The sequence below is a fragment of the Falco biarmicus genome, chromosome 10 (genome assembly GCF_023638135.1).
Source record: "Falco biarmicus isolate bFalBia1 chromosome 10, bFalBia1.pri, whole genome shotgun sequence".
In the NCBI taxonomy this organism is placed as follows: Eukaryota; Metazoa; Chordata; class Aves; order Falconiformes; family Falconidae; genus Falco; species Falco biarmicus.
The window spans coordinates 37,878,675-37,902,360 of record NC_079297.1 but is presented as its reverse complement, the minus strand read 5'-3'; the positions used below and the strand labels follow the sequence as shown (position 1 = coordinate 37,902,360).

The following is a 23,686-nucleotide window of genomic DNA, read 5'->3' as shown; positions in this document are numbered from 1 at the left end:
TTTACTCGTTCGGTTTCAAAGGTTCTTTTTGTGCAACAGGAAGGGGGAGATGCAGGAGCGGAGCGGGCTGGAAACTAGGACCATGCGTGGCAATCAGTTAGCTGAGGGGAGTGTGCTCGAGCTTGTCTAGACAACAATTAACATGATGGGGCATGGTTACAGAGCACAGGGGAGTGGGAGACGGATGGTGCCAAGGAAAGGTAACACCTTGCTGTTAATTGCTGGTAGTTAACCACCAGTCAGGGATTGCCTAGGATGCAAGGCTTAGCTTCAAGAACCAATCTGCTTAAAACGCGCAGCTTCTGAAAGTGTATATAAACTCGTGCTTCTGTACAATAAATTGACATTTGCTTGCATCAAGCTGCGTCCCGTCTCTTCATTCGCCGCACAATAGTAACATGAAAAGCCGTAAGACAAACCCTCAGTTTTTAGCCACACTGATTACTTCGCTGAGACCAAGAAACTTTGGTTTTTCAAGCTAGCTTTGCTGAGGTAGCCTACAAAATCAAATAGAGAAGGAGAGCAATATGCTGCTGAGAGGTGACAAGAGCAGCACCATGAATCTCTACAGCACTCCAAGCGTACAACATACTCTCTTTTCTGCAGAGAGTGCAGTGTTTAACTACCAGGCTTGTCACTACAAGCACTGTCCCTGCTAACTTCTTAAGGCACCATAAGGTATACCCCACTAAGACCATGATCTGATGGTAGAACAAGAAAGTCAATGTAACGGTTACCAAGCTCACTTCAAGAGAACAATCCTTGGATGTCAGCAGCTAGGTCAAACAGCAGTGTCTTGAAATTCTGAGTTTTCAGCTTTCACTGATCATTACAAAGGTCAGTTACAGTGAAACAGTTTCAGTTCAGGACACTGAATTGTCTTCCAAATCACAGAAGTGAAGTGAAAGTGGTTAAGCTGACACTGCATAAACCAGGCCCTGTTTGTAAAGAAATCGCATCACACACAGTTCTGTAGAGGAAGAAAACAAGTTTTATTCTGCGTAAGTCCACCAGCACAAAGACTACAGGAGATAGAAAGTGCATTAATAAAAGCTAGTCTTTACCAAAAAGAAAATATATTATCGATTCAAAATATCTTCCACTTGAATGATGTAATAACTTACTCTGGGCACCTACTGATTAAAAGAAGTATCAAGAGAATGGCTGCTTCATAAGGAAATCTAACTTCCCAGTCAAAGTCCGAGAGTTTAGTAGAGATCACTGAGTCCAGCAGTCTTCCTTGCTTTCTGCATTAATGCCCTCAGCTGGAACTGCTTGCGAGACAGAAGACGTACATGCTGCAAAAAGAACAAGAACAGGTGGCTATTGGGAAAGTTTTGATATAATCTTAATTATATTACAATACGCATTTTCAAAGCACGACACATTCCATGACCCAAATAGGATGTTATTTTTTTGGAAACACTAAATACATTAGTATACTAAATGACATTCTCTTGGCTCGAGATTACTTGTAGATAGCTACCAAATGCAATCACTATAGTGCATTTTTTGTTATTTTAATTATTAACTCTACCACTTTTCTATTTGATAAGAATATGTGCAATGTACTTCAATGCGAAGTCAGACTGATGCCCTTCCCATGGGGCAGAGAACAGGTCTTTTAACAGCGAAGAAACAGAACTAGCAAGCTACACAAGAAGGAAATACTATGTCTCTATGTAGTGCACTGTACACTGGATATTTAAAAGCAAAGCTGAAGTGGTAACTCGGGGGGGATCCTCAACTGTTAGAAAAAGGTAGGACTGGTAACTCTCGTTACCCAGTGGCCCCAGTACAGACTATTAACACTTCTGCACTGCACACTAATCTTTCCAGATCCAATGGCAACATTAATTACTCTGACATACGCATTTTGTGTAGTTTTACTTCATGTTTAGAAGTATTCTTAATCCTTCAAAAGCAACAACTGGTTTTATTTCAAATGCCACCATCATGCACAAAAGTTCAAAATAAAGGAATGTTATTAAATCAGATGTTATGAAAACTTTCAGCATTAAGGACAGCAACCAAAGGGAACAAATTGTCCAGGTTTGGTTTGGTGTGGTTTTTTCACTACGATTCTAACAGTCCACTGGCTGCCTCAGCAGAGGTATCCACAGACTGCAAGTGAAAAGCAGCCTGAACACTCCAAGAACCCTTAGTTTCTCTAGAACTGGGAATGCAAGCCCAATGGAAAGCTTATGTCAACACATTCTTAACTAGAATGCTTTTAAAAATTGGTCATTTATCTTAATTCTGAAATTCCTCTTTTAAAACTTATGTTTTGACACAGAAGTATTCATGTTCTTGCAAGATCCTCCTCTGTGCAGGAATCACTAATGTTAACAAGCTGAACAAAAAATTTTAAAGTATTTAAACACATTTAAAATGCACATCTTGAAAACATCCCAAGAAACCTACCTTTAAAAAAACATCTAGATCTATCACTCCACGTCTCAATGCTTCCCCAAGATAGAAGATGGTGTCTTCAATTGCATTTTCCTCTGCATATAAGTTCAGGATCTGCTTGTAAAGTGGTGCTGTAGGAATAATAACTTCATCTATGTCATTATTTTCTGACTGACTTTCCATTTTCTCTAAAGCAGAACTGAGCTCATCATCCTTCTTCTTGAGAAGTTCAATGTTCTTGTCAACTTCAGCCTAAAAACAATTGCATGTTTATTTCTTAGGTCTTGAGAACTGAATTTCTTCTTGTGATACAACTGTCGAGATGAAAGATTTTTAGACACACCAGTTGATTCTTTACTTCTCTACTCATCTCTACGATGATTTTTCCAAAAGAAAGAGCTACCAAACTATAGATATTGGATTCTTTCATTTTAAGAAAATAAAGGCTATTTTAGATAATGTCAATTCATTACTAATTTATAACTACAGAGAAGGCATGCTAACAGTCTTTAAGTATTTTGAAGATGCCACATAAGGAAAAATAACCATTTAAAATAGCTAAAGATAATGCAAGCAAAGTAAAAAAAAAATTCTTTAGAAATGTGTCTTTTGGAGTAAGTTGCCATGCAAGTTTGCTGAGCATGGATCAAACAAACAATTAACTGCATTGACAGGAAACAAAATACGCTGGCTTTACCCACTAATGGTAACTCTAATTTCACTGCATCTGTATGAGGTGTACCTCCTTTTGTTACTTTCGAATTTGCCTGCTGATATTTTTGATGTCCCACAGCTAATGCACTGGAAGAGACTGTACACCACTGTGTTTTTCTTCATATCACTCAAAGCCATATAGACTATTACCACATTCCACACTCTGTCCCCAGTGTCTTTTTCCCAGACTGAAGTCCTAGCTTACTTAGTCATGTTTTATACGGAAGCTGTCTAGATATGCTGGATCATCAAATTGCATCAAATATCTGCAGTTCTATTATGCCCTTTCTTTCAAAGGTAAGGCTAGAACGACACACTACATTTAAAGTGGGCATATCACAGATTTATACGGTGACATAATGGTTTCCCCTGTTCTCTAGTCCTGGTAAATAATTTCTAATTATTTTTTTAAACCACACCTGAGCACTGAGCTGGTTTCAGAAACTGCTCATCAATCCCAAAATCTTACTCCCAAGCAGTAATACAAGGAGTAGATGAACTAAGCAGAAGATGTCAGGCCTTAATGAAAAACTGCAGGGATTTCTAAGCATACTGAGTAGGAGAGACTCTTGTCTGGGAAAAGTCTGCAGGTTATACAAGGAGACTGTGACTAAAATCAGTGTGTCTGCCGTAGGACACTGAAATGTTTTCCAGCTGTTTCACATTAATACCCAGAAATTGAGACACAATTATGAAATAATCTCACACCACTGACATCTTTTGCAGGAAGGATGGGGCAAAACAATACTGTTCCTCTACTACTGAACGATGACATTCCTAAGATATGTGCAGGACAATCCATCTTACAGTCACTGCTATTTCTGACTTGCTTCAGTCTGAACACATGCTCCTCAACTGGGAAAGAGAATATATATTCAAAAGGCAACACACTGGAAGCTTTTTCTATCATGCTTAATAATGAATTAATGACATGCTTCTGTTCACTACTAGGAACAGTCAGATACAGAGCAGTGTTTCATCCCAGCTTACCACTTCTTGATCCAGGCGAGTTACCATCTCTTCCAGTTTCTGGTGTCCTTTCTTCAGGTCCTCTTCTGTCCGTTTCAAGGCATTGAGTTCAGCCTGTGCACGATCCATTTCTTCTTTCATTCGCCACCTCAGTTTATCACTAACTGCTGAAATAAGGGAAGCTCGAATGGTATCCTCACTGATAGTTCCATCTCTGCTGGGTCCTGCACAAGAAAATTCACAAGTGTATCATTAACTCCATTCTGCACTGGCTTCAGTATAAAGCCAGTTTGAAAAAACAAGTGGCTAGCCAGCTCTATGTACTTTAGCAATGTAAGACAGTAAACTGTTTTCCATAATAATTTTCAGAAACAATGGGACCACAGTGAGATAAACCACACTAAGATGCGCACAAGTAAATTTAAGAATATGCATACATTCATTCACTTTACTATTCCTATATCCACAATCTTCCTTTAATCTAAAAGTGGGCTGGCCATTTCCCCAAAAGTCTATGAATGTTATTAGTCTGAGTCCCTTTAAAGAAGAATAAATTTCTGGTAAACTCTGTAGGATTTAATGAATATATGTATTTAACCACAATTTATCTGTAACAGTTGGCTTGAGCCAGTGAATTTTTCTGTAGGTACTCTATCTTGAGGCTTGCCAATCACTGGGTTTTTCTTTAAGATTAATAAAAATAGATGCCCACTAAGCTAACCAAAATAATTTCAATGAAAAAGCTCTTAACTGCTTTCCTTTATATTTATGAAGATCTAATAGCAGAGTCTGTTTAAAGTGACAGGTTACTGGACAGTATCAAGTGATTGAAAAGCTACAATATGAACTAGTCTTTCCAACTGGTTTCACAATTACTATCATTCAGCCATCCTAGGGCATGTATAGGAGAGAAGTAAAACAATCAGCATCAATACAGAACATTTGTTATGGAGGTAATCTTACTTTAACAAGCAACATTTATTAAAAGATTGTAAGACAGAAAGAGAGAAATCTTGCCAATCATATTAGCATATGGTTTCTAGATATAGTCTAGCAGACTTAAAATCAGATGGCAGTCTTAGGTACATGTTCAGTGTTATACTTTTTTTTTTAAACTTCTGCAGGATGTTATTGTCATTGGAACAGGATGTGAGGAGCATAGTTTATAAAATTAGGTAATGGCACCCATGAAGAACACTTAAAAATTCTCTCTGAATAAAATAGTTCTTTAATATTAGTAGAATAAAGAGTGTTAGTCAAGCATACAGGAATTCTGTAGAATTAGTTACACAATTTGATCCTAACAAAGTAAGCATAGCTATTTTACGTAAGACAAAGATAATGACACAATTTGATTGCAGATACACTAATTTGCCAGTTTCACTTGGTCCACTGTGCCCAGAAACTCAGGCTAGTGATTTTAGCACTAGTAAACCTAGTACTACTAACCTGCTAGTAGCTACTAGCCAATATTGTTCTAGTATTATATAACTAGCTTCTATAAATGATCAGTGTTACAGTTAAACAGCAACATAGGTTGCTATGTAACTGAGTTACAACAACCACCACCTTTTTTGGTTGTTTTGATTGCTAGATACAATTTGTAATTCCAATTTATTAAACACATTTAAATGCAGCAATATTAGAAAACAATAGAAGAAAATAAATCCTCTAATATATTTCATTAGCCCCTCTCCCTCTGAAGCACTAGAGGCTTTTACATTTAAACCTGATTATTACTATTGCTTTTACAAATCAGTCTTTCAATAGGATTACCTAATCTCAAGAGTCTGTCACGAACACCTTTTCAATTAGAAAGGTAAATCCTTTCTGTCTGTCACAGGAAGTGCTGTGTATCTGCAGACCAGGAAACCTGGATGGCTTTAGAGAATGTAAAGTGGCTATTGGTTGCAAAATTGTATCTGTATTTATCAGGTTGTATTTATCAACCATTCTTTTATGAGAAAAACTGGAGTGTCACAGTTTTCCCATGCTTATGCCTCACACCTCTTAGATCTGTGAAATTTCACCTGAATTGTAACAACTATTAATAAAGCAAGAATTATAGCAAGTTTTGGGCCTAAACTTTCCAACTTTTATGGATGAAGTGTAGAGTGATTTGAAGTTCTGTAACTGGAAAGAAAATTTGCAAAAAGAAATTCTACCAGTGTCCTTTCATCCAGAGACATAGTTATCAAAACCCTTAAGTTGCTATGGCATTACATACACCATACTTCCCAGTACCCTAGATCTCAAAAAAATTAAAGTGAAAAAGCATTCATCAAGGCTCCTGTGAATCTTACGTAGCTAAAGACAAAACCATTAGAATATCTTCTGTTCTTCCTGCCCAAACGCTAAGAGAAGTGTCTCAAGTCAGCAGAAATCCAGTCCACTTCTTCACTGTTCTTAATAAGCACAGGCCCTCATAAGAAGCAAATGCAGACAAGTCAAACTTAATTTTGCCATGTAAACACTGCAGTTCAAAGACTGGTATTTGTAGACTAAATTACACTGAGATAAACAGCGATAAACATATTTTTGCTATGCTAGTTATTAATAGTACTCAATAACTGAACTACTATTAGCTAGAAATAAGATTACAATAATTTTACCACAGTTACTCAGGAAAAGGGTAGGCTGTCTAGTGAAATTTCAGCACTAAAGTGTTCTTGGGGTAGGTTGGGTATCTTCCTGATAATCAGCAACAATCCAGAACAGGTTTTAAAACCTAAACTCTGCCTTAAGAAACAAGCATCTGAATGGAAAATTATTTTTTTGTTGGGGTAGCCTCATAACCTAAAAAACAAAACAAAACCAAAAAAACCACAACAAAACACAACACTATTTGGAGCGTCTGTTGGTATTTTTATACTAACAAATGCAAACTGTTGCTGACAGGACTGCACACCTCAGAATCTTTAAAACATCCAGAAGATTTTTTTGGATTGCTGCTGCTAACAGAACAAGACTGCATAAATTCATATCTCTTTCCTATGCCTTTTATTCCTGCCCACAAAACCTGCACCAAGCCAGATACATGGCAAAATAAAACTATGCAGATGACAGGAAAGGAACTATGGGAAGATGCACATCATGCTTACTAAACCACCAAATTCTTCCAAAATTAAGAAAATATCAGAATTTGGTAATTACTAATGTAAGCACTTTACATACAAACTGCACCAAAACATACATAATTTTAAATAAATGAGCTAACTACTAATGCAAAAGAGAGACTAAATTATTAATCAACTGGTGCAAAGAGAGTCTTATGAAAATATAAACATCCCAACATTTTATCTGAGTTACAGTTCTGGCTTAAGCAATTTGCCCTGTTTCCAGTCAACAAGGTAATTCTTAGTATTTGGTTAACTGTCTATTAGAATCAGCAACAGAAGCTGTCAAATGGCACCATACACACAAAGCCAGGAATTCACCATTGCTGCTTCTTACGAAAAGGAGAAAAGAACAGTACTTTCTACAGTGAGAAGTAAAACAAATCCAGTAAAACTATCTGGGACAAAGAATTTATTCACTTTTTAGGACTTGCTGTTTAAGGCAGAAAATTGTAAACATACATGTTCCAAATCAACACAAAAAGGTCCTGATTTCACTTCAAGAACAGCATTAGCATGATTTCAGTTACTGTTTACTTTACATAATGAATTATTCTTGAGTACAGTGTCAGAACCAGCTATCAGTTCTACTTTTTCTTTTGTCTGATATCCCTCACTCTGGGAGATTTTATACAAGGCTCCCTTTAACAGTAAAGTAGGACACGGGAAAAAAAATACAATCACAAGACACCTAAGACAATAAAAGTCCACACAGAAATGCCAACAAATAGGAAAGTGGTCTTTGAACATATGAAGGATCGTTTAAATACAGCTCAATTAGATTTTACGTATCTTCTTAAAGAGCATGAACCCTTTGTATTTTCTGTCACTTCCATAATTAGCCCAGCTTGGGGGAAACTTTATGGCACGCAGCCATTAAATCCACAGGGCACTGAAACCTCTAACCTTTACCAGGCAGAGTCTGGTTTCAGAAATGACCTTACAGAATCATCAGACCAGTAACTGCATGGTTACTAGGTAATTAATGGCAGATGATTGAACAGAAAGAAAAAGCCTGACTATTTGAGAAAACAGTTATTAGTGAAAACTTAAGCTACTCTGAGTTAGTATTTTCATTCAATTCAAACTATGCTCACCATAGGAAACACCCCACCACCATGCATACAAAAGTTATAGCACCTGATATGCTCCCAAATAAACTATCAAAATAAACCAGCCAAACAACATGTAGAGGAAATAAACATTTTCAGTTGAAAGAAAAACCATTACTGCACTGTAAAAAAAACAAACAGTACTGTAAGTAGTGAATGATTAGAGACATGTTTGCATTTCATTTGGCACAAGATAAACCATGTATAACAGGTGTATAACTTTTACCTAGCTGCATCAAATTAATCAGTTAAACTGCCACTACAAAATCTGGCTTTACAACATGGGACCAGATGATCTCACTCGGGACTTGAAAAGACTTCTATAATACTTGGCAGATATTCCACCACTGTTCATCTTCACTGGGCATGAAAATGAGGGAAAGAAGTGAAAGACCACCATATCTGTATTTTAAATTAACTCTCTACTACATAAAAGTAAAACTTGCATCTGAGAAAGATGCTGCAGAAAGCCAATGTTCCCTAGAATGGTTCTTACCACCTCCCTACAAGAGAGCCAGTAGAGACCACTAATTCTCAAACACCCAACTACAGCCTCCCAACTGTATACTGTTTGAGTACTGTGCTGAAGTGGGACAGCAGCTTTCCTGCAGTGGGCATGACAGACACGTGTCACCTCAGAGTGGAGATGGCCATGAAACAGCCGATGGCTTTCAGGGAAGACTCTTCTAATTCAGAAGGCTGAACAAACTTTGACACAAAGGATGCGATCAGGCACAAGTATGCAACATACAACTTACTGTTGTTTCCAAATTCTGTAACAGAACAACTCTCAGATATTTTAAGAGTAAAGCAGAAACATCTATCTTCCCTTGCCAAGCTGTGAACTTGCTCTGCCCCCATGTGTGTGAACGAAAATTTCAAAGTACACAGAGTTATGGAGAAAAGCGCGTGTATAAATAACTGGGAGTTTACAAATTAAATGAAGAACCTATGGACGCACTTTTAAATTATGGTGCAAGACACTACAAACAACTGATACTCGAACAAGGTGACAAAAGAGTCTACATCCTTTACCATATATCTGCTCCTAAAGGACTATCATCCAGTTGTGAAGTTACTGCACCAACTTCCTACTTAACTAGAAGACCTTTATTACTCGTTCCCAATCTGTTACACAAACACTAGAAGTGAGGTGCTGGGTGAAAACCAAGCTTAGTTATTTTGCTAGCAAAGGGCAAGGGAGCAGCAGACTGGGAAAAGATCCATGTTAATACCCTAGATCCTGCTGCTGAAGAAAGAAGGAAGTCACAAGTAGGGACCATTAAGAAGTAACAGTTTAGAGGCTGGAGAAGAAATTTAGTAAAAATGAAACTCATTCCAACACATTGGAAAACTCTGCTTCAGATAGCTATGACTTGGAATAAAAAAAACACACATAAGGTCTAAATAAAGCAAGTCCAGCAGATGATTAAGTAAGGACAAAACCATTTTTATAAACCACTGCAGTGGGTCTGTGTGGCAAGGTTTTGGAAGCCAGTAGGCTACAGGGGTGGCTTCTGTGAGAAGATGCCAGAAGCTGCCCCCATGTCCGATGGAGCCAATGCCAGCCAGCTCCAAGATGGACCCACTGCTGGCCAAGGCCAAGCCCATCAGCAATGGTGGTAGCGCCTCTAAGAGAACATCTTTAAGAAGGTGGGGAAAAAAAAATATCTGTGCAACAACTGCAGCAGGAGAGAGGAGTGAGAATATGTGAGAGCAACAGCCCTGAAGAGACCCAGGTCCGGGCAGGAGGGCAGGAGGTGCTCCAGGCACCCGAGCAGAGATTCCCCAGCAGCCCATGCTGAAGACCACGGTGAGGCAGGCTGTCCCATCAGCACATGGAGGTTCACAGTGGAGCAGATCTCCACCTGCAGCCCGTGGAGGACCCCACACCGGAGCAGGTGGGTACCCAAAGGAGGCTGTGACCCATGGGCAGCCCACGCTGGAGCAGATTTGCTGGCAGGGCTTGTGACCCCACAGGGGACCCACGCTGGAGCAGTCCGTTCCTGAAGGACTGCATCCCATGGGAGAGACCCACAATGGAGCAGTTCACGAAGAACTGCAGCCTGTGGGAAGGACTCACATTGGAGAAGCTCATGCAGAATTGTCTCCCATGGGAGGGACCCCACACTGGAGCACTGAAAGAGTGTGAGGAGGAAGGAGCAACAGAGATAACGTGATAAACTGACTGTAACCCCCGTTCCCCATTCCCCTGCACCACTTTGTGGAAGCAGGGAGAGAAATGAGGAGTGAAGTTGAGTCTGGGAAGAACTGAGGGGTGGGGAGAAGGTGTTTTTAAGTTCTGATTTTTAGTTCTCATTATCCTACTCTGATTTGAATGGTAATAAATTAAACTAATTTCCCCAAGTCAAGCCTGTTTTCCCCCTGATGGTAATTGCTGAGTGATCTCCTGGTTCCTATCTCTGCCCACAAGCCTTTTTTGTTTTATTTTGTCTCCCCTGTCCAGCTGAGGAGGTGAGTGACAGAGCAGCTTTAGTGGGCACACTGTGTTCAGACAGGGTCAAACCACTGCAACCATGACCACAAACAGAACAACACAGACAATCACAAGTCACCTACAGTTAAAGAGTGAGAAAAAAACCCAACTTAAGGTAGTTACAGTCTTCAAAACATTCATAGAACACACACAATGCATTGCACAAAACCATGAATCTATCAAGTTCCCAACGGAATAAAATACAAGGTAAAGGACATAAAACGTATTTTATTCTTCCCTCGAATAACTTTTACATTGAAAAGCAATACTTTGGAAGGTCAGATTAATAACAGTACGTTCCTTTTTCCATTTTCTTTCTTTATGTATCAGTCATAGAGGGAAGCTTCACTTCAGAGAAATTCTTTCAAAGCTACTCACCAACAGTAGTCACGGGAGGCTGAGAAGTGTAGTACTGAACACTAGTGGTTGCTGGAAATGGAACACCACCCGGGTAAGAATAGTTTGGGTAGCTGCTTCGACAAAGAAAGATATGCTAATGTTATGTAACTATGTGTAAAATATCATCTGTGTATATTATCTTTATGTCACAGTGTTCAACATCTGTTTACGTAATAAAATGTTCTAATTGCAGGCCAAGTCATACTTTTTCTCTTTTCCTGTTCACATTAACATCCTTCACAATTTATATTTCTGGTATGATTTAAGAAGGTATCACTTTATCTGAAACCTTATCTAGTTATTGCCTGGTCAAACATTTGGATAATTCTAAATTCTCTTTAATCTCTTAATCTTGCCATGCCATTTCTAACTTGCCATACAAAACCCCAAAAGTATCCAAAATAAATTATTCCAGCTACAAACTCACAAACAGCAATTTCAATTTAATGATTTTTAATATGAGAATAGTTATCAAGATGACTTCTGAACTGCTTTATGTAAACGTAAAAATGTGCAAAATATGGTTGCAAGATGAAACTCCTACAGAAATTCCCAGCCTTGCTTTGAAGGAGGAAGGAAAACAAAACTATTCATTTGTTCACCGAAACAATCGCGAGATGACATACACCATGACAATCTACAATACTTTCCTATAATATGTTTATTATCAACTGAAACAAGGACTCAAATTAGTCAGCACTAGACTGACAAATACCTGCATACAGGAGAATATTAACCATGGCTACAAGTAAACAAAATGGTCCAAGAACATATGTAAAATATAAAAAACCATATTCCGTGCCTCTCCAAATAACTACAAATTCAGTAGTTTTAAAAACATTTCTGTTCATTCATAAACGATACTATTTCAAAAAAAGTTCTTCTATTATTCATTAAGGGCACTTTAAATAAACATATTTAGGAGGAAAAAACTAGCCGTAAGAACTTAGCAAAATCCCCATTTTTCACTTCTTAAAACATACTAGCCCACATTCTTAATGCTTACAGGGTTTTAAGTTTATATTATAGCAACTCCTCACATGCTCCGAACACAAAACCAGGACATCAGGATATTAATAATAAAAATAATTAATTATGATGGATTATCATGATAGATTATAATAGCAGCGATCAGCATCTTACTATTTGCTAAGAAAGAACTGCAAGTTTTCTGGAAAAGCTTTATTCCAAACTATTATTTATCATACTTAAAGAAAAAGTCTTGGTTTATATTATTAAAAAGCTTTTAAAATAATTTTGTGCCCTTGAAATTCTCTTAAGAGTGCTCTGAATTAAGTCTGCATTTATATTGGAGTCAAGGTTTGTATTAATCCGGCAATTGCATTTTGGTCAATGCCCTGAGTTGCCAATTTGCCAAACAATACTAACAACCCTGATAAACAAAACAGCTTGTAGGCATACATTTCTTTCTGTATCATGTAAACATATCAACCTTATGAAAACTAATCCAATATATGAATGAAGCAAGACAGCACCTGGGAGTTAGGTAATAATTTTCAAAATACATATATCACTCAAGTATATTGTATTTGAAGCAAGCCACAAAGAAAGCTAAACCTCTCTCAAACTTCCTTTTGGCTACTGACAAGAATTCAGTCCTCGCTTTTCAAAAAAGAGCTGCTAACACAATTATACAACAAATATACCATAAGATAATACAACTAAGACTAGATACTATTTAGTGAAAACTGTCAGGTAAATGATGATAGTTTAAAGGGGTTCTAACCTTGGGTTTGGAGTGCTTCCTGCTGGAAAGGTAGATATTCCACCTGGAATGCCCGGCACATAGGAAGCTAAATAAAATAATGATGTTATATATTTTTTACTTTTCAGTAGCTTTATATATATATATATATATATATGTATATATAAAGATTACATATACATTAAGCTGTAGTAAGATGCTTCTCAAAATTATTATCAAACAACGAATACAGTATAACATAACAAAACAATAAGAGTAAGAGAAGTCATTCCTTGGCCAAAACCCCTCAGAAATGCATACCCTGCAACCCCTCACTTCCCCTTCCACACCATCATATCTCACAACGCTCCCAGATATGTCCCATGCTGCTCTGGTGCAGCTTGGCAAGAGGAATACATACAGATATTTGTTGTGAGCTATCCCTGTGCCAACTGATCAAGGCAGCTGCTACCCCTCAAAACACGTAAGGACTAAACTGCAGCAGACCTTCCTTCCATGTATTGACCAATTAGGATTTCCTTTCTGTATCCAAAGGCAAACAAAATGCAGGCAAATTTTGCATTTCTGAAGACTGCACCTCTACCTATCAACTGTGGTTAAAATATTTTCAGGAGTGTTTTATTTGGAGGAAGAGCATGAGAACTATAATTGAAGTCAATCACACATCCTTAGAACTAGCTAGGGCACCTTTCATTGCACTTTTTTTTTTCCCTTAATCATTACTTTAACCTAACCACTGCATGAATAAAAATGGTTATTGATTTAAAAATACACAAGTAGTTGTATTTAGGGAAAGAGAGAAAAGAAAGGCATGTTGTTAAAGATGACACACTTGGAGAACTGTCTTCTTAGATAGATATATAAACAATCTGAAGAAAGAAAATAACCTTTCCAACATAACCATTGTTCTCCGCTCACTAAATAACAAGTGTATCATTTAAGTACCTTCAGAGTAGCTAGACTTCACAGTTGATTAGCTGTTTAACAATCCAACCATGTTCTTATCCAGTAATTTCTGCTACTTAGAAGTTACACTTTAAAAAATTATTATCAACACATATAAATGCCTAAGTCTTTAACAGCCTTAGCAACGTATCTATATATTTATTTTGCATGTTTACTCCCCATTTCTAGTAATTTTAGGATTACAAATAGATTAAAAAAAAAAAAACCCTGAGCTATTTTCATCTTTGAATGCTTTTAAACAATTCTATTTTTTAAAAAAAGGGCTTAATTTCTTTCTTAAACAGTTTATCTAGCACTTAAAACCCCAAAACCTAAATGTCTGTAAAATAAGGAAAAAACAATTACAGTAGCAAAACTAAGTAGCTATTAACATTGTGAAAATCCTGAAACATTTCCAGTAAAATTATGTCAGCTAGGCTAGCACTGAATGACTACAAGAGTAACTAAGTTTGTTTCAATTGACAGGCCTTCCTTAAAGCACAATACAGGTCACAGTCTCTAATAAAACTGTACTAGTCCTGACACCTGCTGTTCTTGGAAAATCCAAACAGCAGAATCACCTAGTGCTCTTACAGGTAGGGTAGCACTTGACAAGCTAAGAAGTCCCAAACACTTTTATCCAACTACCCCTAGTGGTCCCATTTATGTTTGCCATGCCTTCTCTCGCATGTTAAGAACTTAAGACCTTGTCAAAAAATGGTTTCCACTGGAAACTGTAGTTAACTTGTACTTCAGCTTTTCAGATGGAACCCTATGATCTGACAGAAGTCACATTTCAACAGAAAACAGACACAGCCTTAAAAATACAGCAAAAATATATAACCACAAATACAGATACTCTATCATTAAATGAATGTGGAACTGTTATAATATCATTAAACTATCTGCACCTAATCTTCTGCTCCTCCCCTCCCACCCCAGTCTTTGCCTTGAGCAGGTCTACTCTACTGGGGGTTTTTTCCCACCCAATGCAGAATTTCTAGGATTTTCTGTTTCCTACTTCCCTTTTTACCTCAAGCACCTATCCCCAGTCTTTAAAATAAGATGCCTCCAAGCCTCCAGAACAGGGGTCCTCAAACTACAGCCCATGGGTCGGATATGGCCCCCCAGGGTCCTCAATCTGGCCCCCGGTATTTACAAACACACACACACCCCGCCGGGGGTTGCGGGGGGAAACCAAGCAGCCGCGGATGACTCCCTGCCCCTTCATCCGCGCTGGCCCCCTGTTAAAAAAGTTTGAGGACGCCTGCTCCAGAAGTTTAAATAAACGAAAGATTTTAAGTGTCTTGAGAATTTTTGCAAGAAAATAAGAATGGATACCAAGTCAGAGTACCAAATCAACAGAGGAGAATGAAAAACCACAAGGCAGTTTGTTGAGTTTTTTTATATTCAGCTAGTAATTATTAAAAAATTTAAAAGTCCAAAACAAACAGGAGCATGGACATAGGAAACAGAAGCAGTTATGCTTTTATTTATGGAATCAATGGTAGCAGGAAACTTAACAGATGGACTTGTATTATCAGAATAAAAAAAATTAAGATACAGTTATCTGAATAATCTCTTTCTAATAATACCTCTGAATGCTGACAGGTTACTGGTTGTTTCAAGGGGCTTGGGGGCATGTTTGTGCATGTTTTGTTGTGTGTTTTTTTTTTTTAAAATACAAACTTAATTATTCCCTTCCTTCTAAAAGCTGGAAAACGACATGCATTCTTCCAACATATTTCAAAAAGGTCAAGTACAGTACAAGTGAATTCATTAGCCAGCAATACATAAAGTCATTCTAAAAGGGAATACATAATTTGTTGACAAACTATGCAAAGCAACATTCACTTCGGAATATTAACGTGTTTGTAGAAATTAGTAGTCATGATTACTCACCAGTTGGTGGGCCTGTTGCCTGGTATGGTGGGTAGCTTGATGAAGCAGTAGGTCGAGAAAAGACTGGAGGTTCCTCACCAAACACAACAATCATGACCTGAATCAGTTCTAGCAAGTCTGACTGGGGCTGTGAGGGTAAGCAAATCACAAATAGTTGATTTTTCTAACAGACAGTTTAACTGACTATATTAACAAAATTATACCATTACATCATCTCTCAAAAGCCATCCTTTTATTTGTGGGTTTTAGACAGATGATAGATAATACACACACAGAGACATGTACGTTGTGTTTGGGCAAATATAACTACCTTTCTGGATTCCTTTACAGATACCAAACCCGGCCACCAGCTGGTATTCAAAATGGTATAGCACAACACACCTGCAGTAGCATCTACACTTAGAATAAACCGCGCAATACATGGGTCCATATCAACTGCAGGGCAATAAACAACTGAAGATGACTGTGCCATGATGGATTATAATATTTCTTAAAAAACTTAGATCCACGCTCCTACATGAAAAAAGTACAGATAAATAAGTTTTCAGACATTTCCATTTCATACAGCACATAGCTTTTGCTGAGGTTGCATCTTGTACCATTCTTCTGACCTTGTCAGCACAGTTTATCTTCTTTACAAAATCCATGTTTTGGTGACAATTCTCTAAGGCCTGCACTGCTCAATGCCTTTATTTATTGATAAAGCAAATACATCCATATACTTGAAGCTCCAGCAATGTCTGCATAAAGAAGTCCAATTGCTCATACAAGTCCATTTCAGTCAGAGATTAATTTCAGCCCAGAGATGTTTTAACAGAATTTATAATTTCCATTCCATAAATATTCTCATCTCACAGATCTTCACATCAGTGTGCTGCCAGGGAAGGACACCTATGCTGCGCTGCTTAATTAGACAAGCTATAACTAAAGATGCGATTAACCAGGCAACAGAATGCAAAATCCTGAACTTTAAGACATTACAAATAATAAGCAGTCGTTTTCATTTTTTAAAATGGTTTAACATCTCAAAGAGGGCCACTCTATTTGGGCTTTTTTTTTAATTTTTGTATTATTTGTTAAAAATTATAAAACTATCTGAAGAATTCAGAACTGAGCAATTTCAAGTTCCCTGTACTTACATATTTCCACTCATGCAGGTAAGGGAGGTATATCTTTCCATTTGCATCAACATGTTTCCCCGTTTTTATTGTCATAGAGCTGGTGGGTTTAACAAAACAAATTGGGGGGTTGAAAGGGTAGGTGTCCAGCAGCCACAAGCAAATTGGGATATTATAAGTGTTACCTAGAAAAGATATTTTGAAAGATTTAAGAACTTATTCGAACACTTCAACTGTCCTCTTGTATCCAAGATTTATAAAAAAACTCCTAAATCCAGTTAATTCAACCGCATAGAGTCAGAAGACAAAATCTACTAATAACATTCCACAAAGAGCTCACACTATGGCCATGAACTCAACATTTTTCAGAACAATTTGATTTACAATTATAATTTACCACTAATACATTATCTCATTTGTTCTACAATGCAACATTACTAGACCCTAATCTGAATTATCATTAGCTGCAGCAATAAATGGTTTGCGACCCTCACTCAATCGAGAAGCTTGAGAAACATGCAGTACTGAAAGATAAGAGAAGTTACAGAGCTGTACAAGACTGAAGAAGCAATGCTCAACATCAAAATTTTATTCTGCAGGAAAGATAGGGAACAATTTCTTTAAAACATTATACTTTGGACAAATAAAGGATTCCAAGAAAACAGTGATTGCTGCAGTAGTTAAGTTGAACCTGAACAAATCTAAATAGCTTTTCATGTAATTTGGGAAAACAATGGTAGTGATGATGATGATAAAAACCACATACCTCTGTAAGGCACAGGAATGGTTCCACTGAGGCTCATCAACTCCCTTGATGAACCGTCATTAAAAACTGCAAGGGAACATACAGTATTTTCAAAACAAACTTATTTGCTACGTTAATCTCTGTTCAGGTTATACCCCATCTATTTATCAGCATAGGTCTTCAGAAGTTACAGATCTATAAACTCAGCTTGAAAGGCTCTGCTCTTGCATAGATTGTTTGCTAGTCCATGCAATCCAATTAACTACAGTCGGGTAACTTCTGATGAATAATTTCTGCTAAATGAATACCTAATAATTGTTAAACTACATTCACTATAAATAAAAATTCAGAGACCACGCAAAACATGTTGGAACCATACAAACTGCAAATCATACAAATTGCTGCAAAGATAATCTGAACTCAAATTTAATTTAAAAAGCAACTGTCATTTTAGGATTAGAATTACTTATACTTTCTCCAAACAAACAGGTCAGCAAGAATACTGAAAATTACTGGGCCACAGCCATTTATTACATAATCTGTGAAGGTAATTTAACCAAACAATAATACACTGAAGAGGAAGAAAAGCATAGCACTTGATTTGCTGTCAAACCTTAGTCCTAGTTCACAAGCTGCACAGGAACCCTGACCTCAGTTTACTGAGTTGCTGTATTTAAGTTTTCCCATATTTTCGATCCAATACAGTAGGAAGATAAAAGCTTTATTACCAGAATTTTGTTTATTCAGCTGAAACTAATTTTACCTGAAAGTTTCTAGTCATACTTCAAATGTAACTTATTATGTACAATTCTTTTGGTGCTAGTGTTCTGCAACTGCAGGTAGAACATGTTGGGACTTAATCAGGGGTATATATTTCATTATTAATATAAACTTGAAAACTATCTCAACAGCAATGTAACCATCTTCTTGTTGCTCATTTCATGGCTTCAAATAGCATCAATTATCTGTACATGGTTCTATGCTCAGCCTTAGCCAGGCAGCTTAGAATTAGGTAACACAAACGGGCTTCTTGCTACAGCTTCAAATCCATCTGGAATTCTGGTCACTATCATTATGCAAACTTGTGTATGGCTTTCCAACCGCAGTCCTTTTACAACTGTTTTTGATTGTCCAGTCACTGCATGAGTTTTTATTTCCATGACAGCTGCTGGCTTGCAGCTATTCAAGTTAAAACTAATTTATCTTTAGCTACCCATGTCCCTTCTTAATACTTCTCAATCCAGATTTAGAATTTAGAAAGCAGGAGACCATAAAATCTCTGATGACATACTAGTAGTATAAATTAGCTCACAGAGGAAACCCGCAGGTGACAGTTAAAATAAACTGATTAGAAGGAGGATGACCTCAGCAGCTATGCTGGCTCACTGTATCTTGTGAAACCATGCCCTCAGCCTCTGGAGCTGACTCCAGACACCACCTTTATTCAATGCACCCAAATTTACTCAGAGCCTTTAAAATAGCTAACAAAGAGTGATTGTCATCATTAATTTACATTGCAAAACCCTACATACCAATCCTCTATACAGATGACTGTTTTCTTCGTACTATTAAGAACTGCCACAATGACATGTAACGAAGTATTTGTTCATTGATTTACAGTTCTTTCTAAACAGAACTCTAAAAGTATCTTCACATGACAGCAAAGTCGAATTTGTAAAATACCAACAATCTCAGAACAACAACTGATATGACATCACTGAGCAACTGACTAAAAGTTAAGCTGTGAAAAATGCAATGCTTCTTGGCATGTTAGACAGACTCAGTAATATAGAAAGGTTATTTTAGAAAATAACTGTTTTTCTAAGGAAGTATTGATGTCAAAGATCAAGAAGAGAAACTGAAATTATGTTTTCTAATTTTAATCTCCTTTTTCCCCACAAAAACTACCCAATATATCTAAACAAATCAATAAGAAAAATTTTCTCATGCACACACTAACCATATGAATCCATGACAGGTTTGAGGTCCTTGTACTGAGTAATAACACTGGTTGTCTCCTGTACAGTTAGGTCTCTATATTTATACTGGAAAACAAAAGAGAAAGAATGACTTTAGAAACTAAATTTTCATTACAATTTAATTTTCTTTTGTTTTATCCAATGGATTGCATTTATGAGAGTTTCCATCGCTATACGGACATTCTTCTCCACTCTTACTTTAGAATTATTTATTTCTCCATATTACTTAACCGAACACTGCCTATATAACTTACCAGATGTTAACAGGGTGTTAAGATGCTTTTAATCTTAAACAAAGGGTCCATACATCAAGTGATTTGGGGAAAGCTATTGCATTTTCATTCATGTTCCACCACTACCAAAAGTATCTGAGAGATATATGTGGATCTTAAAAACAACTCCCATCTCTGTACAAATACAGTGATGTTTTGAACATTTCTGACACACAGCTATTTAAGATCTGAACTTCACAGATACCTTTCACAGCGCTTTTCAAAGCATAACAGTATTTGTCATTTATTTTATCAGCTAGAAAGCAGACATTTCAAGGCATGATATTATCAGTAATAATACTGGTTTCACCCCCTTCCTTTTATCAGGAGGCAGGGAGAAACTCACAGCACAGAAGATCTGTAAACCACAGATACACTACTACAGAATTTAAGTCTCAGAACGACAATCCACAGACAACAAAGGAGATGCTTCTGGGCAACAGAGAGCTGGTTCACCACTTGGCATAGCTCTTTAACCTTGTGGCCATTCCTCCTGGTAACTACTATTAAAAAGAAAAGCTAACGATGTAGCCTCTTGGCAATAATATATTAATTGTAATTTTTTTTTTTAGAGTTACAATCTTCAGATGTCTTCAGGAACATAAACAGACAGCATCCTTTCATTCAACCATGGCAGGAAGCCAAAGGGCCCAGCACAATGAAATGTCCGATACCCAAAGCATGCAGGTGCTAGCAACATGAAAAAAATTAATTCAGACATTATCTAAGAGCAAAGTGTGGTGCCACAGCTAGGGTCACCTTTGCTCTGACAAACACTCATGAGTCGTGAAGCTTAGAAACTAACTCTGCTTCCTGTTATCTACAGAGACTGACAAGGATGTTACTCCTGGGCATGATAATTCTTATTTAATGAGCAGAGATGAACATACCATGTCATTTCCTTTAATACTACCTTAGTCTGCAAAAAGCACCTGTGCTTTGTGGGATGCTGTAACTTACTTTCCTGAAATGACCAAAGGCAAAACAGCCATAAGGTCAGCCTGTGGGAAATCAAGCAACCCCTCCCATAGGGATGCTTGGCACCAGCACAGAAGTCAATCAGACAGAGGGTCAGGGGGTCAGGACAGCCCCTGGGTGCTATTTGGACAGGAAGGCTCCAGCAAAGAACACAGCCTCCTCTGGCAAGTGGGTGCAGGATCAGAAGCACACAGGAGGAGCTTGACAGAGGAGACACAACTTGCTAGCAACTGAGTACATTCCTCCCTCCTTCCCTAATGCCTAGCACAGTCGACAAATAGGTTAACAGGCATTGCTAGAACATGGAAACAGCAGGCTGTGAAATTTCAGGTAGGCCAGACAGAGACTGGCAGTACATATCCACATCACTGCACATGTTGCTACAGTATGAATGAATGCATGTCACCAGACAAAGAGGGGGTCTTTTTAGAGGAACGTGCCTTATGATGCAGGATATAGGCTCAAGAAGACTGCATAATCACTATTAAAAAAAGAATTGGCTTCCACTAACAGAAGCTACCAACAAGCACAAGGGTTCAGAGTCAGGATTTAACTCCACTTTTGGCATAACTTTAGTCAAGGAATAGATAAAAAGGCACCTGCCTACTCAGCAGGTGTACCGGGAATCTGGTACACAGTAGGTGATAGGGTTGATAACACCGAGGTCTGCTTACCTGGGGTGATTTTAGAAATTAGGCCAAACACCTGAAAATTAAAAAATATTTTCATATGTCTCTTAAAACTAAGACTATTGTTTTTCCAATACTCAGTTTTTACACTGAGTAATGAATAATTAGAGAAAAGCTTGTAAAATACCAGCAGTTGCCACAAGCAAATTTAAGGGCTACGTGAGCTAGTAATTTCAATACTTAGATCCAGATAACTATAGAAGATCAAAGTTTTGTATATTAAAAAGACATATGAAGTTTTTCCCAATGAGAATGACAATTTCTATAGAATTTTTTATTACTTAAAGCACAACGTATACTCTTTAGTGCTTATTTCTCTTTTCCACTCTAAGGAGTACTAGAATATAACAAGGCAATCTTTTTCTGTGTTCGTACAGAAAGTAGCTGTGCATTTCCAAGAAATACCAGAATCTCTTTGAAAAATGTAAGATTCTAGTGATTTCTACAAAGGTAACTAGAACTGAATAATTTGAATTCTTCATTTCTAAACTTAATTTTTTCCCCTCCTCTGTTCTCAGATGGCAAATGCATCCTCCTTGTTTCATGTATCAGGAAACAGATCATAGAGATGAAACTTTCCTACATAAAAACAGCAGGCAAATACCTGAAGTCAAGCGCTTATGTTCACCTAAACTAGGACTTAAGTCTTTTGTTATCTCACACACTGAACTATTCAATATGGTAAATATCACTAAACTTCCCTCTACAGAACAGAAAGCGTAACTATTTAAAAAAAATAAATTAGTGGAATAGAACTTCATTTTTCATCAGCAATTAATTACACTGCACTTTGAACTTACCTACAGAAAGTCAGATGGCAGTATAAAATGGGCAAGTGTTGGGGAAAGACGCCACAGGTCTACCTTAAATTCTGTTTCTTCTTGTAGCACATCAATTTTAATTTAGGGAAGACAGGTGTACACAAATATATAATCTCATTTACTGACATGGAGTTAGTATTCAGCACTCATTTTCAAGCTGATAAAGATGTGCTTATGAGTCCATGCAGGTGAAAGACCCCTTAATAAGGTTTTTCCAGTTTTGATCAGATCCTCACCTGTTGTATTTAATTTTAAAATTCTGCAAATATGACGATTAAATGTCATTTTAAAAATTACACCAACAACAACAACTCCCCAGAATTATTCAGCCTGAGAGGGTTTCATTTCAAGCTGCTGGACAAAGCCCAGTTGTCACCTGAAAAGTGGCACAACTAGACATGGCTCTAGATGATTCAGTGATTAACGATTTACCTTCCAATAGATTTTCGTTTCCTTAAACAAAGGTAATAAACCCCCACCCTTATCCTAGTCAATGAAGTTGAACTCGCATTCCACTTTCATTTAACCAGTGAATGTGAACGACGCTGTTACAACCCCAACACCACACATCGCAGCTCCAATCCGCTTCGCTGCACGGCAGCTTCAGCTCGGCAAATGGTTCCTGTTCAGCTGCCACCGGCACCATCCCAACCCAGAACTAAAGCTTCATAGAACTACAAATAACGGCATCTGTCAGGCTGCGGCCCCCCGCGCCCCTCCCAGGCTCCAGGCGGCCGGACATGCTCCCACCGCTGCCGGCCCGGGACAAAGCCGCAAGCTGGCGCCTGCCCGTGCGGAGAGAAGCGGGGATGGGGAGCCGGCCCCTGCCGAGGGCCCGCGCCGAGGCCGAAGGAGACGCGGGGCCCGCGCCCTGTCCCGGGCGCACACCAGGCGCCCAGGGGCCCACGCGCCGCTCCCCCCGCCCAGCCCCGGCCGAGGACGGGCCGACCGACGGGCCGCGGTAGGCGGAGGGCGGAGACGGCTCGCAGCCGCCGGGCTGGGCCGGTAGGGAGTGGAAGGGGCTCTCCGCGCCCCGGCTGCGCCGTTACCTTGGCAAGCATTTTCTTGAGCTGGCTCTCGGAGACTGCCATGGCGGCCGGCCCCTCCTGCGCCCAGCTGCCGCTCCCGGTGCCGCCGCCGCCACACACCGGCCCGGCCCAGGCCGCCGCTCCCCACCCCTACATAAAAACAGGAAGCGGCCGCACGCGCCCACTTCCGGCAGCGACGGCCGCTTCCGCCCGGCGGTGACACCGCTTCCGGGAGGTGAGCTGCGTGTGTCACGTGCCGCAGGA

At 38.5% G+C, this 23,686-nt stretch overlaps 2 protein-coding genes across 5 annotated transcripts in view; both read right to left on the bottom strand.

Annotated features, from left to right (window-relative positions):
• Nucleotides 1-968: 968 nt before the first annotated feature.
• On the bottom strand, nucleotides 969-23,616 carry TSG101 (tumor susceptibility 101). 2 transcript variants are annotated; one of them, XM_056354594.1, is made up of 10 exons: nucleotides 23,444-23,616; nucleotides 19,616-19,700; nucleotides 17,677-17,742; nucleotides 16,932-17,095; nucleotides 15,793-15,919; nucleotides 12,967-13,033; nucleotides 11,199-11,293; nucleotides 4,117-4,319; nucleotides 2,425-2,664; nucleotides 969-1,298 (listed from the first exon to the last, which is right to left on the bottom strand). In XM_056354594.1, exons 1-10 carry the CDS (start codon nucleotides 23,483-23,485, stop codon nucleotides 1,209-1,211), a joined length of 1,179 nt encoding a protein of 392 aa, XP_056210569.1. In that variant the 5' UTR covers nucleotides 23,486-23,616; the 3' UTR covers nucleotides 969-1,208. The 2 variants fall into 2 exon arrangements, with proteins under 2 accessions (XP_056210569.1, XP_056210570.1); XM_056354595.1 differs by having other exon boundaries at nucleotides 11,199-11,290.
• The window catches only part of UEVLD (UEV and lactate/malate dehyrogenase domains), a 26,563-nt gene continuing 20,565 nt past the window's right edge, over nucleotides 17,689-23,686 (bottom strand). For all 3 annotated transcript variants that reach the window (XR_008824359.1, XR_008824357.1, XR_008824358.1), the window contains exons 13-14: nucleotides 19,616-19,700; nucleotides 17,689-17,742 (exon numbers count right to left, since the gene is read on the bottom strand). The gene's annotated coding sequence lies outside the window, so the exon portion shown is untranslated. The remainder of the gene's footprint in view (nucleotides 17,743-19,615; nucleotides 19,701-23,686) is intronic.